General features: G+C 34.9%; 1 protein-coding gene across 1 annotated transcript in view; it reads left to right on the top strand.

Moving 5' to 3' along the window:
• Positions 1 to 23,806, top strand: part of LOC100366978 (uncharacterized) — a 184,192-nt gene that overhangs the window by 118,087 nt on the left and 42,299 nt on the right. Inside the window, exons 8-9 of the mRNA XM_085497673.1 lie at positions 3,388 to 3,448; positions 9,412 to 9,464. Of these exons, the coding sequence (XP_085353799.1) occupies positions 3,388 to 3,448; positions 9,412 to 9,464 (114 nt within the window). The remainder of the gene's footprint in view (positions 1 to 3,387; positions 3,449 to 9,411; positions 9,465 to 23,806) is intronic.

Genomic DNA, 23,806 nt, shown 5'->3' with positions numbered 1-23,806 from the left:
AACAGAATGGCTTTAATGTAGTAAGCTATAATGAAGGTGCTAATGGAAGCCTTGTGGTTCTGATATTTGCGTGTGGACATCAAATTGATGTATTTTTTAATGAGAAGAAAAATAGTGCTAGTCAGACCACTTTGTTATGGACTACCTTGATTTAATTGCAGGTTTCACAGGTAATGTTTTCCCGCTCTCAAAACCAATGAATTGGAAATAATTGCATGCAGATTGATTTTGGTTGTCATGGCAACCACATTCCCTGGACAAAATGATGGGAAATTGGTAAATAAATATAAAAAAAGCATGAAAGGTGGCATATGTGCGCAGAGAATGTCCAATGTAGACATTTGAGCTTTCAGTGGAGTACGGAGCCACTGAGGTCACATTCTATGTGATAACCATCTTGTGGAAGCGCAGTGTTCACTGATTTCCTCAATTGATTTAAACTCAATCTTTGAGTTAATTTAGCTGACAAATTTAATTCATTATAATTATTGTTTATAAGTTGATACCTGAATTTTGGAATGTCTGATGTAGGTAGATTAGATTTATTGTTATCAAAGATAAAAACAGTTCCGATTTGACATGTAAATCTATCTATCGATCTATCTGTCTGTCTGTCTTCTAACAGGATGGATTTTGTTTTTCCAAGTCACTAATTATGTAACTTTCGTAAGATGTTTTTCAAGACCACTATATCAATGTACTATTTTCTTTTGTGTCAATGACATGTCAGTGAATTAGTGTAATGAATTGCGTACAGTTCATCAAATGGACTACAGAGGGTGCACTGATTCTCACTTGAGCCAAAGGCTTTCTTCGCCCAAACCCCTGCGCCAATTTTCCCTTACTTCCTTGATTCCCCCTTTTACACCCCCCCCCCCTTTTTACTCACACCAATGTCTCAGCATTTCAGCAATAACTGGTAATTTCTAATTCTTTAAATACTACCGATAGATTGTGGTTAACATCTTGTCTCCATATATATATATGTATTAAAAGTAAAGTACCTTTCTTAGGAAAGGATCAAGTACAGTGTTTGTTTAGTTGCTACAACCAATAAATGCATACCAACTGAGTATAAAGTTTCCAGTATGTCACCCATATGTCTGTGCTTTAAAGTAGTACAATCCTAGCAAATCCTTGTCCTATCTAAACACTGTTAATGAAGAGACCACCCGGTATTATATGAATCTAGCAGAAATATCCCAGTGCTCAAATTGCCGGTTGAGAAATGTTTTGGTGCACTGCTGATTTTCTGAAACAGTGAATGTTTTGAGACCAATGGTGATCAATTATAATATAGGTGAATTAATATGTCATGGTGTGGCCCCAGAACATTCAATGAAAGTAAAGTATTTAGTCAAAGGATAATGTTAGCTGAAGAAACAAAATGATTATAATATTAACAAAGTCAAACACAGACTTTTTCTGGTATTTCGTGGTGTAAAAATAGTCAATTGTGTTTAACACAATACCTTGCACAGACTCGCTGATCTGTGCATGATTAGTATGGGTATGTTATGGAAGTCCAATGTCTTCACCTTTTAATCGCTACATTTACAGTGATGTTCACCAATATCTGTGCTATTGTATGTATTTAAAAAAAAAATTATGATGTAACAGGAACCCAAATTTTGAAAGGGAAAATTGAATTGTAATTATATAGTATGGTTGAAAAGGTGATGATTAAATTTTAGTTCAATTTTGTTCCTGTTCAGGCATTTCTGCCGACTATGTTTTAAACCATTATAATTTGCGGGAGAGGAGATTGTGCAAAATCTGTGTAAATTATTTTATTTCTTCTCTCAGTAAGTTTTGAGTAAGATTTTCTTTTTATATAAATTTTTGTCATTTTGTTTACCTGTGGAACCCCCCCCCCCCCCCAAGTTTCTTATGGGTCAACCCCTTAATGGAAGCCATAATTTACTAGGTTACTAGTCAACATGTCCACATTCTTATCCACTTTATCTATACTACTTTCCCCACTTTTGGTGGGTTAACATCCCCAATCAATTGTTAAATAGTTGGCTAACCTTATCTGTGTTTATCTGACACTCAATTTGTTTACCTGTGTTTACAAATTTCTATTGACCAACTTTAGAACGTATTTAGCTGATCGGTCAAGAGTGGCGCCTCTATTCATGGGTGTAGTTATAGCTATGCACACGTGAACGAAACATGTGTCTTTTCGGTGATGTAGATCAGCTGAAACCAACGCCATTCCATAGTGATTGTTCTCTGACCGCACTTTATCGTTTGTTGTTTTAGTGCCGTTACTATTGGCCTGGTCCACTGTTATTAGAGTAAAATATGCCTTGTTCCGCTTGCTTGCGTTTCAATAATGGCAGGGGTTTGTGAACATAGACTTTGTTATCGTATGCCATTTCTTCTTTTCAATTGGCTTGTTGTGTCCAAGTATGTCTGCTGTTTGAATTAATGGTGCTGTAATCTGCATTATCAGCTCTTTCCAAGTATATGATCAGTGTGAATCCCGATGTTGTTTGTCCTGTAAATACTATTTATTCAGAAATTGCTATTCCAGGTAATTTTACATGTTCCACTGTTTCATTTCTATGAGGAGGCCAACTTTTGGAATAAACCATTACTTATCAGAGTGGGTAAGAACAGTGAGATAAGGAGGAGGTTGTTGTTGTTGGTGGTGGTGGTGGTGTTAATGTTGTTATTGCTGTTGTTGAAATGTTCTTGTGATCCATTGATTTTCTTCTGTTCTGATTCAACTTGTTTTTGGAAATATTTTATAATTTTGTCATTCAGCTTTTTAAACTAAATTGTGTTATACATAACAGTACTGTCCATAGTTCACATACACATGTAAACCGAAAATAGCTTTTATTGACGGTTTGATGTATAAAATCTGTCTACATCATAATACGTTTTGACAAAGGGAATGGTATACATGTATACATGATGTTTATTGTCTGAATGTTCACCTGTGAATATGCTATGTACATATATGGGTACTTACAGGTATTCTCAAATATAAATAGGTTGAAATTAAAAAACATACAACCACTCTGGAAAAACTGGTTATCCACATGAAAATGTAATTGTACAATAATTTTTATTGGTTCTTAATCAAAACAAATTTCAAATTTCTGGTTTACTAGTTTATCTACATGTATCTGGAGACAAGAACTAATTTTAAAACTGAAGATTTTTCCATCGAAATGATGATGCTGTTCAGGACTATCAATATGGCATATACAAATTGTGATTTCTAGAGAAAAAAAATGCGTAACCAGTTTCAGGATTTGGTTGTCACATAAAGAGTTGCTCAGGCAGCCATACAACTGCTGGTTTTGTACTCTGGTATATTGCATGCAAAAAAGCTTGTATACTATCATATGATGTTCTCTTTTTATTTTGTAGAACACAAGCCCATGACTTGAGTGCTGACCTACTCATTAGTGATGATGACAGCGAGGATGAGGTGAGATTTAGATAATATATGTACCAGTAATATATATAGCAGGGTTTGAATTTCTGAGGAACAATATTCCTGTAGCTATGCCATTTGGAGGCAAACACTACAAAGGCATCATTGGGCATCTAAGCCTTCATGAAGTCCAAGCCCTGGTATACAAGTGTATCTAGAGAAGTGAGGAAACTGTATTTTAGCACAATAAATAATAATAATGCATTTGGAAATGAAAATATCTGCAGTAGAATTGTGTGTGTATATATGGATAGAGAAGGGGCTGCAGAATATTTACCTAATTGTATTACTCTATTCTGTGAGTATTTGGACATTTTAGAAGCATTTGACTAACTTCAATACAGCTTTGGGCCTTTGATTTTAACCAGATTCCACACCCCCATTGTATTTGTACCATAAGGGTCTGCCTACTAAACTGGTTTGTCCCCTCCTATCTTTAGTTCTGCCAACCCCACTTAAAGTCTTTTTATTGCCCCAGGCTTTATGTATTATACATCTCTGACTGGATATCAAATAAATAAGCTTGCTATTCATGTGTGCCATTTTTTAGTGAACTTCAAGTGTCTAGCAATTAGAATATCAAAACACCTTGGTTAGCTAATTAGCCCATAACTCTAAACCCCCCTATTCACCTCGTACAGTGGTGTAATCCTGCTGTTGGACTTTTAGTATGGGACATTCCATTATTGATTGAGAGGGATGAAATCTTAATTCATGGCTATTCACAGTGAATACAAACAACTGCAAATTAGGTTCCCACTAGATCCGAGGTATGCAATTATCCTACTTTTCCTATCTACCAATCTATTATGGTCCAGCATGTCAACGCCACCTCCTCTCAGTAGACATCACCCCCTCTTGGTGGACATCACCTCAAAATCATATCAGGATGTATTCCTGGGGAATTTTATATTTATGTATCCAAGTACCAGTAGAAGTTTATCAATGATATAAATAACTCATCATCGAGTTTTCATTCTATGATTGTGGGCTCATTATGCATTTTTTCTGTCCACTGAATTGTAGCTGTAGAAATAATAAGTATTGGGCAATAGGGCATTGTTTTTACAATTTAAGCTTCACGGCCATTGTGAGCTTAACACCAATGCTTGTTGTCTGTCTACATTATTACTGGGTTTTACTGTGAAAAAAAAACGACCCATCCATCATTATTGCAATATTATACCAATCTATCATGGTCTAGCATGTCAATGCCACCTCCTCCCAGTAGTCATGGTCCAACATGTCAATGCCACCTCCTCCCAGTAGTCATGGTCCAGCATGTCAATGCCACCTCCTCCCAGTAATCATGGTCCAGCATGGCAATGCCACCTCCTCCCAGTAGTCATGGTCCAGCATGTCAATGCCACCTCCTCCCAGTAGTCATGGTTCAGCATGTCAATGCCACCTCCTCCCAGTAGTCATGGTCCAGCATGTCAATGCCACCTCCTCCCAGTAGTCATGGTTCAGCATGTCAATGCCACCTCCTCCCAGTAGTCATGGTCCAGCATGTCAATGCCACCTCCTCCCAGTAGTCATGGTCCAACATGTCAATGCCACTTCCTCCCAGTAGTCATGGTACAGCGTGTCAATGCCACCTCCTCCCAGTAGTCATGGTCCAACATGTCAATGCCACCTCCTCCCAGTAGTCATGGTCCAACATGTCAATGCCACCTCCTCCCAGTAGTCATGGTTCAGCATGTCAATGCCACCTCCTCCCAGTAGTCATGGTTCAGCATGTCAATGCCACCTCCTCCCAGTAGTCATGGTCTATCATGTTAATGCCACCTCCTCCCAGTAGTCATGGTCCAGCGTGTCAATGCCACCTCCTCCCAGTAGTCATGGTCCAGCATGTCAATACCACCACCTCCTCTTAGTAGTCATGGTTCAGCATGTCAATGCCACCTCCTCCCAGTAGTCATGGTTCAGCATGTCAATGCCACCTCCTCCCAGTAGTCATGGTCCAACATGTCAATGCCACCTCCTCCCAGTAGTCATGGTCCAGCATGTCAATGCCACCTCCTCCCAGTAGTCATGCTTCAGCATGTCAATGCCACCTCCTCCCAGTAGTCATGGTCCAGCATGTCAATGTCACCTCCTCCCAGTAGTCATGGTCCAACATGTCAATGCCACCTCCTCCCAGTAGTCATGGTTCAGCATGTCAATACCACCTCCTCCCAGTAGTCATGGTCCAGCATTTCAATGCCACCTCCTCCCAGTAGTCATGGTCCAGCATGTCAATGCCACCTCCTCCCAGTAGTCATGCTTCAGCCTGTCAATGCCACCTCCTCCCAGTAGTCATGGTCCAGCATGTCAATGCCACCTCCTCCCAGTAGTCATGGTCCAGCGTGTCAATGCCACCTCCTCCCAGTAGTCATGGTTCAGCATGTCAATACCACCTCCTCCCAGTAGTCATGGTCCAGTATGTCAATGCCACCTCCTCCCAGTAGTCATGGTCCAGCGTGTCAATGCCACCTCCTCCCAGTAGTCATGGTCCAGCATGTCAATGCCACCTCCTCCCAGTAGTCATGGTCCAGCATGTCAATGCCACCTCCTCCCAGTAGTCATGGTTCAGCATGTCAATACCACCTCCTCCCAGTAGTCATGGTTCAGCATGTCAATACCACCTCCTCCCAGTAGTCATGGTCCAACATGTCAATGCCACCTCCTCCCAGTAGTCATGGTTCAGCATGTCAATACCACCTCCTCCCAGTAGTCATGGTCCAGCATGTCAATGCCACCTCCTCCCAGTAGTCATGGTCCAACATGTCAATGCCACCTCCTCCCAGTAGTCATGGTTCAGCATGTCAATGCCACCTCCTCCCAGTAGTCATGGTTCAGCATGTCAATGCCACCTCCTCCCAGTAGTCATGGTCTAGCATGTCAATGCCACCTCCTCCCAGTAGTCATGGTCCAGCGTGTCAATGCCACCTCCTCCCAGTAGTCATGGTCCAGCATGTCAATGCCACCTCCTCCCAGTAGTCATGGTCTAGCATGTCAATGCCACCTCCTCCCAGTAGTCATGGTCTAGCATGTCAATGCCACCTCCTCCCAGTAGTCATGGTCTAGCATGTCAATGCCACCTCCTCCCAGTAGTCATGGTCCAGCATGTCAATGCCACCTCCTCCCAGTAGTCATGGTCCAGCATGTCAATGCCACCTCCTCCCAGTAGTCATGGTCCAGCATGTCAATGCCACCTCCTCCCAGTAGTCATGGTCCAGCATGTCAATGCCACCTCCTCCCAGTAGTCATGGTCCAGCATGTCAATGCCACCTCCTCCCAGTAGTCATGGTCCAGCATTTCAATGCCACCTCCTCCCAGTAGTCATGGTCCAGCATGTCAATGCCACCTCCTCCCAGTAGACATCCCCTCAAAATCATATCATGATGTATTCCAGGGGATCACTTGCTAAAAAACATTGCTATCAGTTTATCATTACAAACTGTTTCATTTGAACTATTATTATTGCTATTTTGTATGCAAAACAGTTCTAAAATACTTCCAATGAACGTTGATCTCTGCTGACTGAATTAAAACAAAAATGTATCATTTTAAAATTTGATTAATTTTTTTTTTACTAAGGGCATTTAGAAACAAACTATTAAATTAACGATTAACTAACAATATGTAAAAAAAAAAAATTCAGTTAAGGATGTGAATTGCATAAACTATTGATAAATATTTTTATTATTATGTATATACATGTAGTTGATGTATTGATATCTATTCTGTACATAACAGCATTGTGACCTTTTTAGTCTTAAGGTCATGTATTATATCATTTATTTACTGACATAATATAGCCCAAGGATTCCGATATTAATTTGCTTCTTTCTGGTGTTTAACAAAAATAAATAAAATACATTTGAGATTGAGAACAAATAATTGTTTACTTAATCAATGTAGTCTTAATTATGTGTTGAGAATATTTGCCACTTTATTTTGAATCTGCCTGGATTTCAATTATTAAAATGTAGCCAAGTGTCTTCAATTGCATTTTCCCATGTCTTATTCTTCATTTAAAAAAAATAATTATAGGCATAAAATTCAACAACTTTTGTTAGTGGTAATTTCTTTTCTTAACTGTAGTTATTTTAACGCCAAAATGGTACTAATCTTTGAATGTTTTACTGTTGTTAGGTACAAAACACTTAAATATCTAAGTGAATTCTCATAATATAGCAACAAATTCTATATTTCTTCTGTAGCAAAGACATTTTGCGGTTTTAAAGTACTGTAAAATACTTAATTTGAGCTGCATTTTATTTTTGCTGAAAAGACTTTCGATTTGTAAAATATAGGTTGAAAAGGTATATTCACTGGATTTTATTTTCACTCAATCACCCTTTCAGCGAAAATTGCGAATTAAATTCCAAGTGAAAACAAAGTACTTTACAGACTATACCAAATTATTAGAGCACATGCAGTACATCTGTGTTTGTCAAAAAAATAGAGCACAAAATTATTATCAGATGAAATATTACTCGATTTTTTTAATAAATAAATAATAATGATAAGTTAAACACACACATCTGGAAATGCCGATATTTTTTTTTCTATTCTGAAAAGGTATTGCAATAGCAATGCATTGAATATTGCGGAAATCTCTGGCTTGATTAAAACTGTTATATCTCCAAATAACAGCGGGTGGGTTTTGCCCAATAATGCTTACTGAATGGTTGTATATATGAGATATATTTCATTTGCACTGATTGCTTTGCTTTATTCATGTCATGTAATATGATAGAGCACTCCCTCTACAGTCATTAAATATAAGCTTGACTGAAGACCAGATAACATTCATCTTATTAGTTTATTCTGCAGAGAATGAAATACAATATCCCTGTGTTCTTGATTTAAAGGTTTAGATAAATAGATAAATAAATAAATAAATAAATAAATAAATAAATACATGTCTAAGATTATTTTAAAATTTAGAAATTGAAATAATGTTTATTAAATTGTTTGGATTTTCTTCTGTATTTCCTTCACATGTCTTCCCTTGCCATGTCATCTGTCCCTCTCTCTGCATAAACAGCGAAATGTATGAAGTCATATATTTTTGTCGATAAGTTGTTTACATCTCAGAAAGGATTTTGCATTCTGTAAAAAAAATGTAGACAAATAGACCAGGGAAGTGTAAAGTATTAAATTTCTAAGTGAATAGAAAAATGTGTATTCAATTCAAAAGCCCTACATATCTTAATTGTGGCTGAAACTCTACGCCTGACTATGTTTATACACCTCACTGCAGACAGTTATTTTGTTAGCTATGCTCAATAATTGTTGATGGGGGGTGGGTGGTACTGTGTGTTGAGATGTTACTATCAGAAAAATTATTAGAATAATATTGGGATTTATTATAAATAAAAAATTAGTCTACAGGCATTTTGTCAGACAACTAACAATATCTTCAAAAGATGTAGCTTGTATGTGTTCTGATATGCATTGATTTGCTGCTGTAATATTTTGCAAGTTCAAACTTTATTATGTTTTTGCGGTTTGATGCAAATTGTGCACTGCCCCTCAATTAGTGACCCACCCTACCCTACATATTTTTTGTTGTTGGTATGTCCCACTTTTGGGGTGTCTTTTCAATTGGCTGCCAAGTCAGAATGGATTCATTTGCATTGTAAGGTAATCTGATCCCTGAATAAAGCTTTGTTATGCATAAGACAACATACAGCTACAAAAAAAAATCTGAATTAAACTGCTGGCTTGTAACAGTTTGTCTGGCAAAACGTCCATGGACCTTATCTGCAGTGGCGAGTGCTCGATAAATGAACAACAACAATCAGTGGAAATGAATAGGACTGTATTATGCTGGTGAGTTGCCCCTACACCATTCTATGTCTGACAAATTACTTGCTGTGTGGCTCTGTCAGTACACTCATTACTCACTAACAGTTGTATGCTTTCTTCAGCTTTTTGATTTTTTTTTTTTTTTATTCACACAGAAAGCAGTTGAAGGTCGTCACACTGTAACTGAGACCACCACTACAGCAATGAGGTAGGATGGCCTGCTTCTGTTATGTGTTTAATCCCCCTTCCCTGTTGTGCCACAGTATCAACACTGTATATCAGTCTCTTAGTCTGCTAAAAATACAGCAGTTGGTCACTACCAATCTGGATTGCCTATTGGTAATGACCCAACCCCCTGGGATGTCTGGTATTTAAGCCTGGATAGTGTGGTCTACTGTTTATAGCAGGATGACTGGTGTTGATTTATACTGTATGAAAATGTGTGTGTGTAGGAGGGAATAGTGGAAAACCCATTTTGATTTTAATAATTGGATTGTGTTCTCTTCTTTCTCTGTACTATGGTTACGCAAATATTTGTGGGTGATTTCTGACATTGTATCTCATGTTGTGGTTGCGCAAACATGCACCACCCCTCTCCCTCTTTGTGCATATATTTATAAGTATGCTGTCTGTCACGTACCATCCTACTGTGTGGGATACTGTCTGTTTTGGGCCCCCCTGTTTTGTATGAGCTAAGGAGTTACAAATTGACACAGGAATGCATAATCATAAAATAGACAGTAATGCATCATGAACATGTAATAACTAGCAATGTAATTTGATCAATGATCAATTTCTCCCTTTTACATGTTTTCTAGTATATTTCAATTTCATAGTGTCATACATGTGATGTGAAGCACGTAAACGCAACTACTTGTACTGTGTATGTTTGTGTGCATGCAGATCGAAGGGACAATCAATGTATAAGTGTGTGACCATACGCATGGTATTGTGTCACCACATATATTTTAATGACACGTCTTTTGTTATGTTTAGTGTGTTTAAAAGTCCACACACTTTTTATGTCATTATATCGGCTTTGTCTGTGGTGTGAATGATTTAACGTCTCTGTGTGTATAGTAATTAGTAAGCGTGTAAAAGTATACTCTGTCTAAACGAGAGTGAAAACCTATCTTGATTTTTATGCTTACTAGTTATTATGTTTGTTAAAAAAAATCAATGAGTTTATGAGGAGTGCTTCTTCACTAAATAGGAGTAGGTGACTCCATTTGTAGCAGACGTGTACCAAAACCGAGTGGTTCCAATGGTGTTTATCATGTGAATGTTGTTGTTCTGTACCAGGTTGTGTTGTCATTAGAGTATTTACTCGCATATTGTATCGTTTTACGTGCACCTCATTCTGTCTGGTGAAAGCCGACATGTTGTTCACAATGGCGGGATGTTTTAGCTTGCACTGGCTTTTTATCCCCTGTAAGACAATCCGCCCACCGGAGAAGGACTGGACAGCACTGTGCTGTACCAAGGAAAGTTCATTATGTATGCAAATACCAGACTCTGCTTTGTTTGGCTTCGTTTATAGTATACCGGACTTACAACCAGTTGTCCCTGTTGAGCAGAGCCCTTCTATAGTAACTATGTCAGTTTTAATATTATTCAGATTTGTTTGTACTACCTTAGTCATTTACCAAGTGTTCTGTAATGCCTTCCATGAGGTGAGTTAAACTGTACATAACAACAATGGTTGGCAGGTCATTTCGTTACATCTGTGTCTACTCTATAAAAGACTTAAAATTGCTCAGTAAAATCAACCAAAGCTATGAAATGAAAGCAATATATTCTTATTTTTTAAAGCAGTTTTAATACAAGCATTAAAATAAAATATTCTAGTCTCTTTTTGAGAAATAATTTGATACCTATAGAGTGTAAGCAAAACAAATAAACAGTGTACTGTATGTTCTCTGGTGTCAAGGTCAGGAATTCCCTCAGTGTTGCTCAGTAATTGTCTCATCTATAAACTGAATTCAATTGAGGCTGCTTTATTATTTCAGCTTCACATTTCAAGTAAATAAGAGGGGCACTCTTGTAAACTGTTTAATTTTTACTGCTATAAAATTTGCAATTTCAGGATTTTATAACATTTGTTGAGAAGAAAATTTCATGAAAGTCTCTGATACTTCACAGACTCCAGACAAATTTTCTCTGCTACAAAATGTTGTGATTTTTACTGACTAGCGAATTTCACAAAATGTTGTGATTTTTACTGACTAGCGAATTTCACAAAATGTTGTGATTTTTACTGACTAGCGAATTTCACACAATGTTGTGATTTTTACTGACTAGCGAATTTTACAAAATTTTGTTCCTTACAAAATCAAAACTGATTCAGCATATACCGATAGTAGTGGTATTTATGTGTAGTCCTGTAAACATTTTAGGGGTCGTGTTTATGTAAATTTAGCCGTGTTTATGTAAATTCAGGAAATTACATGAAGGAAATAATGAATTGACTATATCGGGTGGATGTAATATTTAAAATTGAATTCTGAAAATTTGTCATTTAATGCATAGGATTGTCACTATTATTAATAATCAGAAGGAGATAAAGATAAATTTTATTACATCAGTGTATTCAGGCAAAAAAATATAATAAAGATTATTATTAATAATAGAAATGATGCAAAAAATGATTTCCTGTTGTTTTGGCCTCTATTTTTTTACATGGTTTGTGAAACAGTTTTATTCTCTGTGAAAACATAAGCTTAATTATTCACAATTTTTAAAAATATCAATATAATTATTTTCCCAACCCAGTCGGAGTGCATTCGATTTTATGTGTACTTTAAGCTAGTAAAAGATTACCGTTTTACACAGGTTATGCTAATATTACAGGTAATATTTTAGTAAATGTACTCCTTTGATAAATTGATAGTAGGTGATTTATAACCTGAGAAAACAACTGCCCTTGCTAAGCCATCAATTTTGAATACAGAATTGTTATAAAGATCAAAGTAATGTCTGTTGATTTATCTGAGTGTACATTCATTTGCACTCACTCTGTAGTGTTTTAAATTATTAATGAAAACATTATTGCCTTGCAGTATGACACTTGTACAAATCCCCTTGCTAGACTGTATCTGGGCTGAAATCAATGAAACCTTCATTAAAATATTATGATAGCGGTGTTTAGTTATTTAATGAATATATTTGTATCTTCAGTGCAGACAGGTTATTTTCATAGTCATTAAGCACAATTTTGATTAGATATTACTAAATTCCCATGGCTTCTTGTTTACTGTTGTTATCCTCTTCCCACCGGATACTTGATTTATTCTGCCGATAAGGGGCTGATCATTAAAACTCTAGAAGTAGGCTAAATTTAGGGAAAACAAATGTGCGCAGAGAAAAAAAAAAAAAAAAAATCCTCCAAAAAAAAAAAATATTCATAAAAAGGGCATCTACATATTATACTGGATAGAAAAAAAATTCTTACAGCTAAATGTACTTCCTTGTGGGGGTGGGGGGTCTAGCTAAAAAATCATTGAAGGGACAAAAATAATTTGCATGATTTTTTTGTATCATCTCAGTTTCTGGTTAATCCATGACGTACCCTGTAATGTAATATTCTACATGTTTAGCTTTTTACTGAACATACCATTTTTACATTTCCCAGAAAAATCTTTTTTATTTTCATTATTAGCTATCATCTAAAAAAAAACCTGCTTTATATATTTATTTCTCCTTTCATAAAACAGTACAATATTTTTTTTTTTTTTTAATATTTTAAAAGAGCTTTAATTTACATTTTTTTTTTTCTTTTGCAATTAAGACAAGATAGTTGAATTGAAAAGCAGATTTTCTTAGGGTATAACATTTACATAAATCTTTGTGTACAATCACTTGATTGTTATGTAGCCTTGTCACAACCTTTGAACTTAAATTAACACCCACTGCGCAGTGAGTGGAAATAATGTGCAAGTAAATTGGTTTGTTCATTGCTTTCAGTCTCATCTGACTGATTATACAAAGGACATCGGTTCTCTATTTAAATCCACTGGCTTTTTCGTCAACAATTCTGTTGAACACCTTCAATAGGTGTATAGGCAACACAGCTATCTTGTAGCTTGCGGCCTTTATTTCTCCCTCTATTTATAACAGTGATGTCATACAAAAACGCCTTAGCTTTTACAATATTGACAATTAACTGAACTATTAAGCTATAGTCCATCCATATATACATTGATTATTGAATATACTATTAGTTAACAATACCTCCATACTGTTGCACTGTTATAATCTTGTGAAAACATTGCATTTTTTGCGTATAGACATACCACAGAGTGTACAAATTAGATTTTTGCGGTGATCTTAACTGTAAGTAATGGGTATAGTGAATTGTAATTTCTCAGATATTAATGTGATAGTTATATTATACATAAGGCCTTAGAACATCACTGCAATCTTATCTGGTTATTTGGAAGCAAAATTAATTTCCCGTTATGGATTGTAATTAGTGCTCTGCCTTGTGATCTTCTACATGTTATAAAAACAGTTGAAAGACCACCAATATGGTTGCCAATATCTTAACAATAGCATTCAAAATACCGAACATGCAAATGGTCATTTAGCGTGAAATTATAATTAAAACGCATCATGTGATATACTGTAAATTGATTTAATTTCAATAAAGAATTTTTTTTTTTAATTTCTTGAGGCAGTAAAATTATTACACTTTCTTGCATCAAATATTTGTCTGAGGATCATAAGACACTGTCAATGAATTTCACGAAATTTTGTCTCAATAAATGCCATAGAATTTTCAAATTGTGAAAATTCTCAGCAGCGAAAATTAAACGTGTTATTTTACTCATTTGGGGTAAAATAATAGAAACTTATCTCCAATAGAAGCGACATCAACTGAAAATTGCTTATATTGTATTCTTGATTTAATATGACTTGTTTCACTCACTGACATACATCTTTCATTTATATTTTCCCCAAAAGGGGAGATATGTTTTAAGGAATGTTACTATATTGTAGATAGCGAAAGTGCAAAGAACAAATAATCTAAATAGAATTGTCAATTTAAATGACAATTGCTTTCTTGTACACCATTTTGACATCATTAGAAGGCGGTGTTCTGTCTTAGAGGGCGGTCTTCTGTCACTAGAGAGCGCGATTTATAGGAATGATGTAGGGAATCCAAAAAAAGAAAAAAAAAATCAGCTGGTGGTCCTTTCATTAAGATTTTTATGATTCTACAAAAGTTTTGCCCCATGATATTTATCTTTGGTCAAGTTAAAGTAGTTTACAGTAAATAAGAAATAAAGAATTGATATATTGCCTAAGTCAATCACTGTGTGTTGTTTTTAAGGCACTATGAGTATGTATTTAGAGGTTGTAAATGGCAAAGTTAGCATATTTGGAGGGAGATACTAACAGAGTGTTGGAAATACTATTTTGTATTATTGCTTGTACCTGGTTTCACTTTTGCTCACCAGTAATGGCTATGAACACTGCTCACAGTTGTGCGATCTTCATTCAGATTGATATTTAGTTTAGTGCCAGATATAATACAGTAATAATAATAACTTTATTGACATTCATTTTGAATAGAACATAGTCAAATTCTTAGAAACAAAACAAAAACTACAAAAAAGAAGAGATAAAAATAAATATACAGTTGATATAAGACCATACTTCACCCAATCAGATTGCTAGATTCAGACTAAAATATTATTATAATTTCAGCTTGAGCTACCAAAATTGTCAAATATATGAACATCTTAGGTCAGATGTAAGCAAGGATGAAGTCTTGTTCTAATTTTACCATGATTGATCAAACATGTTTAGGACTGTTTTGCACAAGCCCAGTGTGCCCTTTGACCCCTGAAGACAGCATGGTGCATTGATCATCATTTGGCTTTACTGCATTTAAAGACTAATTGATATGACACACCATATTGTACACTAGGCATCATGTTTATAATTATGGATGGAATCCAGCAATGAATTAGAAACTAAACACAGCAGTTAACAAATTATCAAACCTGTACAATATACTTATGTGTGTGTAACTCTTCAACCAACTTTGTTTAAGGGAGGAGTCAGGATATTGGTCAGTCTCTGTCATCCTGAGTCACGTTTCCTGAGAAATATAGCATTGGCATGTTTACCCTTCAGTTGTTACAATCATTGACTGGCAGTGTGCCCTCTAATTATTATTTTAAATAGTATGAATTATCAATAACTTATGTTCGTTATAAGTGATATGATATGTTCTGCAGACTCAGCTGGGTGTAACGACTCCCTGTTCAATAATAATTTGAGTAACTAGATGTTTAACCATGGCAGGAGACAGAATTGTGACTGGCAAACTCTAAACCCATACGGCGGCGTCACAACTTTGCTACCGAGAATATTGTAAACCGCTTTGAATTGTCGTAATTTGATGATTTAATGGCGTCATTGGGGTCAGAATGTCACTGTGCGAAATTCCTTTCTTGCGAGATTAAAACTGTTTTAAGTTGCTTCATCCTAAACGTGAGTAGTTGCCATGGTTACACAGTGCTGATAGGGATATTGAAGTTGTTATGTATATGGATATTGTCAATGTTATGATCATGGGATATATTCACTTTTGATTTCCTGTGAACATATCAGGTTCACATAAATCAGTATTTTACTTGAAATTCTGTAAGGTTATCGTAAATGTATCACCATAGTGAAGTGGGCATGTTGATAGAATTCTGACTGTAATTTCAACATGTTCAAATACCACATGACTGACTCCCACAAACTTTTTTTAACACTTGCAATTTGCACATACAAAAAAAAAGTCAGGAAAGACAACAGTGACATTCAATGTCCAGAACTGTTGCCTGGCACAAAAATATTTAAAAAAACAAAAAAAAAAAAAAAAAAAAACTTATTTTAACACTGATCTGCTGTTGACTATTACTGTAAAATTAGAAGCTGCAATTTCTATTAAAAGTGTACAATGCAACAGATAGGATGTGGCTTCTATTAGAGCATCTACACATACATGTATGAGAAATGGTGAATTTTTGGTTCTTAGTTATTCAAAAAGAATTGGTGCGACTTCTAATAAGGATGCGGCTTCTAATAAGGATGCGGCTTCTAATAAGGATGCGGCTTCTAATAAGGATGCGGCTTCTAATAAGGATGCTGCTTCTAATAAGGATGCGACTTCTAATAAGGATGCGACTTCTAATAAGGATGCGACTTCTAATAAGGATGCGACTTCTAATAAGGATGCGGCTTCTAATAAGGATGCGGCTTCTAATAAGGATGCGACTTCTAATAAGGATGCGGCTTCTAATAAGGATGCGACTTCTAATAAGGATGCGGCTTCTAATAAGGATGCGACTTCTAATAAGGATGCGACTTCTAATAAGGATGCGACTTCTAATAAGGATGCGACTTCTAATAAGGATGCGACTTCTAATAAGGATGCGGCTTCTAATACAGATTTTACAATATTAACCCCAGGGGTTTAAAAAACAAATCTGAACTGAGATTAATTTGAAGAAAAAAAAAAAAACTACTTGTGGAATATTACTCTATTGAAAAATATGTTTTTAAGTAATTTGATAAAAATTTTGGGTACATCGCCCTGATAAAGCAAAAACTAGGTCACCGCTAATTTGATTTTTTTAACACAGTAAATTGAAAGGATACATATATTAATTGTTCTTTTTAAATGAATAAGTGCACAAATTAATAGACTGAATTAATTTGTACAGTATTTGTAATAGAGACTCAACATTGTAAACATATTTTTTTTTGTAAGTTAGATTTTACTTGGGCATTTTTAGCTAATTCTCAATACTAGTTGAAGTTTTATATTTTACAAAAAGTGCTTTTCTGAGAGTCTTCCAAAAATTGTTTTCACCAGAAAAATGATTTAATAATTTTGCTTTTTACGAAGTTTAAATTTCAGTTACTGAAAGTCCACTTCCTGTCTGGAAGACACCTTGTTGCAGTTTGACTGCTATGAAATTTTCCCCTTGGGACATGGAAATTGGCCTTATACAATACAAGGGGTTGGCAGTAAACGCAATGAATAGTCCTTTTTATGGCAGTTGATCTGCATTATACTAGGCGCTAAGCAGGGAATCTTAGTGAATGCAGACCAATAAATCATATTCAACTTCTTACTGGTCTTCACTTATCCTAAGACTCTCAGTGATCTCTTCCAGATGTTGTCCACTGATGCTAGATTTGATCTTGCAAGTGTTTGAGTTAGTGCTGCAGAATACCATAGATTATACCCCACTCACCTGTGTATTCTGTCAATGTAGGTGTCACTTGTTCACATTGTTGCCAACTGGCCTGCACATGTTTACATCCATAAGCTATACATTATTTTGTAGCTCTGTAAGCGTTGTATTTTTGAATAACTGGGATTTTACTCTTGGAGAATACTGATGGGTAGGCGGTTTACTTATAGAAAATGCGGAGCTGTTACTCATAGATAATTTGGGGGTGGGTTTACTTGGAGAATGTGGAGGGGCTGCACTTGGAGAATGTGGAGGGGTTACACACGAAGGGTGTGGTGGAGTTTGTTCATGCGGAATGGAAGGGGGTGCTCTTAGAGAGTTTGAGGGGGCAATCATACTTTATTTACTATATTGTTATATGACTGCCTACATGTATATCTATTTTGTTTTGTAAAGTACTCGGTATGTCTATATTTCATGTTACAAACACAACATTAAAATAAAACATCCTTTGCTGTATGCAAGATTTCTTTATCTACCTCAGCTTTAAATGAATCACTTGAAAACTTCATACTGAAACCTATTGCTAAACTAACTACATGTAGCCTTCCCCATTCCAATCTTTGGTTTCATACAAAATAAATTGTTAAATAATAGAATTAATAATTTTTTCATCCCAGTGATTATTAGAACGAAAGAGATGGATTGTAGCTAAAATATGTCTGCTTTATAGAGTAGATTGAAATGATGTTTCTAGAATGTAGTGAGTAGTACGTTTTTTGTGTTATGTAATCTTGACAATAGAGGCTTTTATTAATATCTACTATGCTGTGTAACGACCATACCGTGAGATTACATTTCATTTTTTTCTTTATCTTTTATTCTCGGATATTTTCCAATTTTACTGGAACTAAATATTGAATCAAGGAATTTGATTATCTTGTGCATTTTTTTTTTGTCATGTACATGTAATGTAACTGAATTTCTTTAAAAGTAATCAACTTATATTATGTAACTGAAAAGTTTAATTATTTAAAGGTTTTCCTGCAGCAGTTAGAAAGGTAGTATTGCCAAGCAAAGCTCTGTAGAAAAAAAATGCAATTGTCTATTTTTCTCCTTGCCTGTGGGTGATCTAGGGAAATTGATATACTGCTGCTGGGGAATAGGGACCATTATTTGGTAGTTGTCAATTACATAACATTACATTTCACCCCCCCCCCTCCTCATATTATACATGTAGTGTATGCTGAATATCAACAAGCACATTTGTCATTGTACATATCCTTGTTAATCACCCCATTATATGGTGTACAAGAAACCTGACACTTTGGTAATAGTTGTACACTTCTCATTTAGTACCGACATGATCAATTTCTAGTTTTCTACTCTGGAAAATAGAAACTGTCTACAAAGAAATTTTAAAATTGAATGTTACTCTATTGTAGCTTACATGACTGTATACAAGAATCTATGAGTTATATTCTAGGTTATTATAGTTTATGGTTGTTGCAGTTATGTATGTGTGGTCGTTTGATCAGTTGTATTTTATTACAGCGCAATAATCACGCCTGATTTACAGAGACTACAATAGTTCTTTCTTAATCATGTTAATTTACTCGTAGATGCCACATGAGTGAATTTATAGTTTTATACTTGCATCTGCTACTAGTACATGATATAATCTATATCATTAACTTGAAATGAGTTGATACCTGCCTTCCACAATTGCCCTGCTGGTCTATATAATTTAATTCCTCTCATTTATTTATGTATTCGTGTTTACTTGATAACGTTCCATTTCACACTGTGAGCTATTTTTTGTGAGTTTCAGTGTATATTGCTGATGCGTACCAATTTGTATGTTAATTTATAGATATTTTTATTGTCTTGTTTGAACAACCTGACTGAAAATAATCTCCTTAATTAACCAACTAATATATCCTGATTGCTTGTACCAGTACATATGCATATTGTAAATCATCTAATTTTCACTTTCTAGGACACCCAAATAATTTTTCACTGCTACAAAATTTGTCTATTTTAGGTTTAGTTTTTAGTTTTTAGGTTTTAACAAAATTGGCCAATATCACTGACATTATTTGTTTCAAAACCCCATAGTAGTTTTCACTGCTGCAAATTTTTTAAAATTTGTCTAAAAAAGTTTGAGCGGTTAACTGTATTACTAATATTATGTGTTTATTTGTTTGTTACTTCATTAAAGAGAGCAGGTGGCTAACACTTGACCAATCATGTGTAAAAATTGAAAAAACTTAATCCATCACCCATTTGTTATCCTCTTAAACTATCAATATTTCATCATTCATTAATAATATTTTCTTACGTTTTTTCAATTTTACAAATTTGCTGTTTTCAATCGAGCTTCGTTCGTGATTTTTTCATTAAAAATTATGACAATTTTTTTTACTGGTTAGCAGTCAGCTGGCTGTTTCATCTACTGTTCAGTACCCCTGTTGGTTGCAGTTTTTAAGTAGAGTGAATGGCCACCCTAAGGAGTCCAAAAAACGTTTATTTACTGTCAATGAATATAAGTGCAGAGCAGTGTGAAATAGAAATACTGCCGGTGTCTGTTGACCAGGTAAAAAGCTGGTACAGTTTTCATGCTCGGTCTACCATAGACAATAATTGTCATAGTGTGTAGGTTCCAAACTGAAGCATGGCCTCTGTTCTTTACACGTACAAGTATTGAAGATTTCCATCATACAAAGCATTACTTTCAGAAAATAAAATGACATGATAATATTTAAAATACTCCTTGTTATTTTGGCAAAATTTCAAGTGGACTTAGAGTATAAGGTAATTAATGAAATAGATGTAGTTTTAATAGCGAATTTACTTTGAAATAATATATTCATATCTTCCACGTGGCCAATCATATAACATGCATTGTTAAGTGATAAAGATTGAAGGTACAACTGTATTACTTTCACTTCGGAAGTATTAGCAATTTGATAATTTTATGGCATTTGTGAAGACAAAATTCAACGGAAGTCAGAGAAATTGAATAGAATCCCCCAGAGAAATTGTCACTGCTCCATAATTTTTGTTCTGAGAAAATTTGTCTTCCGCGAAAATAAAAGCAGTTTGCAGTATACTTGTTTAATGGTATCTAATTATAAAACAAAATCATATGACCTGTAGGTTTGTTTTACAAACTACTTTCAATGTCTGGCGCTTTAATAATTAATCAATTTTTACCTATTAAAGACTGTTCAAATTTATTGCTACTTTCTAATCAATAATTAATTCTAAAAGGACTGACTATAAATTTTACATTGGCTATGCATACTATACAAGGTTTTTTGTTCAAAATAATAATAAAAATTTGTTTTTTTGGTTTCTTTATTGATACTGTGTAATATAACCCAGAATTACAAGTCTTGTAAATTTACTGGAAAATACAGCCTCTGCAAATTATGGCCATTTTCAAGTTTTCAAAAATATACTTTATAGGGGTTTATGTCCTCAAAGTTCAAATCACTTCACACAGAGAGATAGCCTTAAAGGTCAAGTGAGAAAGGTCATCCACTTGTAAATTGCTTTATGGTCAATCTCAAGGGTGTAATTGGAGGGTGATGTATTTATAGCCTCTGACCAATACCCTGTCAGGAACTTGTAAATCACACAGGCTTTAATTACTACATGCCACATACTTATGCTTGTGATAACTAAATTTGCTATAAATCTGAGTCTAGTGTGGTAAAACAATTATGAACATCATTTATCAATATTTGTAATCATTCAACGCTCTGTGTGACATGGTGCCAAATGTGAATAAATATGGTGCCATATGCTTAGTGCATTTAATGTGTGTTGGGTGAAAGTGGTCTGGTTGGGGTCTGTTTATTTTTTTGTAGTGTTTTGATAAATAGGGAGTTTTTGTAATGGGGTGCTTTTATTTGGGTAATTGAATTCCCATTTCTACTTAAATTTCTTGTTCCCTTTGGTCATAACTTGGGAATAAAAATTTCAAACATTCTGTTTGGACTGCCACCACTAGGGATGCAATATGAGCATCTTTCATTGGCTAAATCAATTGAAATACATACTCTCATTAGCCAATAAAAAGATGGATTATTCACTCAATCGTCTTACATGTATAAAAGAAGTTTTGTGATTGGATCAGTACTTTTATATTTGGCAGTGAGAGCCAATGGGAAGAAGTGGCACATCTTTTCCACATTTAACTACTCAAATATCTAAATCTTGACCTATCTGTTTACTAGTAATATGTAATCGTTTGAAACCATGCTGATAATGTATATAATGAATCTGTCATCAATTATAAATAAATATTCTGTCACCGCCATACTGTTTTGCACACCGAAACAGCAACATTAACAGCTAATTTTGCTGTTTTGTTGTCAGAAACAAAATGGCGGTATGATAGTAAATTCTAAAATCATTTAGTAGTTCACCCCGCGACTGACCTTACATAATCGTACTCTCAACGTTCTTGTAAACTGAAAATAGAGCATTCAGATCTTTATTGCTCGTCGACACTATTTGTCATCATGATTTGTTTTCCAATGTAACTTAATTGATACAATGTATCATGAATCACTAGTCCATACCTCGGGTCAATTTCGTCTTTCTGTTCTGTCTAGAATATCAAATTAATACTGTTTCTGGCATACTTAGTATTTTTACCTCTGTAATTTTGATATAATACAGAATGTTTATACTCAATTGAAATTATCTTCTCAACTAAGCATTTTAATTTAGTTTATTTAGGTAATACATGATATTGCACAAAATAGAACATAGTCTCTACAATATTGTAGAATCTGTGATACAAACGACCGTCTCACTGTCTGTAATGCTTAATCCCCCTCCTTTAAAATAAAATGTTCCATCACTCTGATCATCATGAATATTCATGAGCTGAGTCAACAGTCTTTACATCAGTAGAGCCCAACAAGGGATTCCTACATGTGTTGGAATGTTTACAATTCTTATCTAGATGCCATAGCAATGATCATATTATCCTGTATTGCTTGAATTATTCTCGGGGGGGGGGGGGGGGGTAAATAAAAGAGCTTCACTTTAAGAAGTAAAACTACAAGCCTTAAAACAAACGAACATTTTTTCAAATGCTCCAACTTGATTGTATTTTCATCTAAATTCCAAATGAAGATATGATTTCATAAAGTATTTATTATTATTATTGCAACTAAATCAACATAATGTACCATAACATTGCACATGCTTATGGGATTGATTGTATTATAAGGTTATTATGAAGATACAATGTGCCTCAAAGTATGCACAACGAAAGTACAGCGACAGTATCGGCCGACGCACAGCGGATGTCCATGCGACGGGCGTACTGTCTGAGTACATACTTTGAGGTATCAAAATCAAAAACGTTTAGAACATAATCTGTATGGAGTCCGATCAAAACCCTGGTGGCAGCCATGTTTGTTTTTATTATTAGAATTACGTGCGTAATCATTCTATATTTGGAATTCGCATTTCCTAATATATTAGAATGAAAATACCCCCGTAAAATATCGCAAAATTACGGCACACTGTAACTTATGGCATTACGATGACAGATGATGTATAATAACATGTTTTTTGCGAAGAAAATTGAATTGTGTGCTTGTTTAATACTTCTTAGATTGATATTGATTGAAGACTCATTTTGAGTCATTGTGGCTATAGACTATCATGGATTAGATACAAATTGTAAATTAACGGATTCACATGTGTAAGTTTCTGGAGGTGATAAGTTACATATGTTACTACTAGTACTGTAGAATACATACTTTATTTTCGCTTGGAATTTATTTTCACCATTTTCGCTGAAAGGATGATTCCGTGAAAATGAAATCCAGCGAATATACTTTTTTCCCCTATATTTCACATTAAACTCATCAAAAATCAGTGAAAATAAATTCCATATAAAACGCCCAAAAAGCCTTTTCAGCGAAAATTAATTTCAGCGAAAATAAAGTATTTCACAGTTTTTGATGCATGCTTTTGATACAGGAAGTTTGGTAATAAAAGTACTAATGTTTCCATACTATTTATAACTGATTTGTGTGGCCTTGGTTTGAAAAATCAAAGGATGCTGTAGTTGTTGAGATTTGATGTTTAGGTATACAAATTAATCTTGGTAAGTGGGAGAGAGAGGAAAGCCTTTGGTTATAGAGTGTAAACAATATTGGATATAAAGTGTATCACTTCCAGATAATATTACTATTATTAGGAGAATAGATCTAATATTTATCTCTCTCGATCACCTTTTGACATTTCAACATTCAATGCATTTTTTAATGACATCTTCATTAAATCTTTCTACCATGCCGCAATACATGGCAATTCT

Source organism: Saccoglossus kowalevskii, chromosome 4, assembly GCF_978046115.1.
Source record: "Saccoglossus kowalevskii chromosome 4, keSacKowa6.1, whole genome shotgun sequence".
Lineage (NCBI taxonomy): Eukaryota > Metazoa > Hemichordata > Enteropneusta > Harrimaniidae > Saccoglossus > Saccoglossus kowalevskii.
Note: the sequence above shows the minus strand (reverse complement) of the source record. Positions and strands in the feature narration are given on the sequence as shown.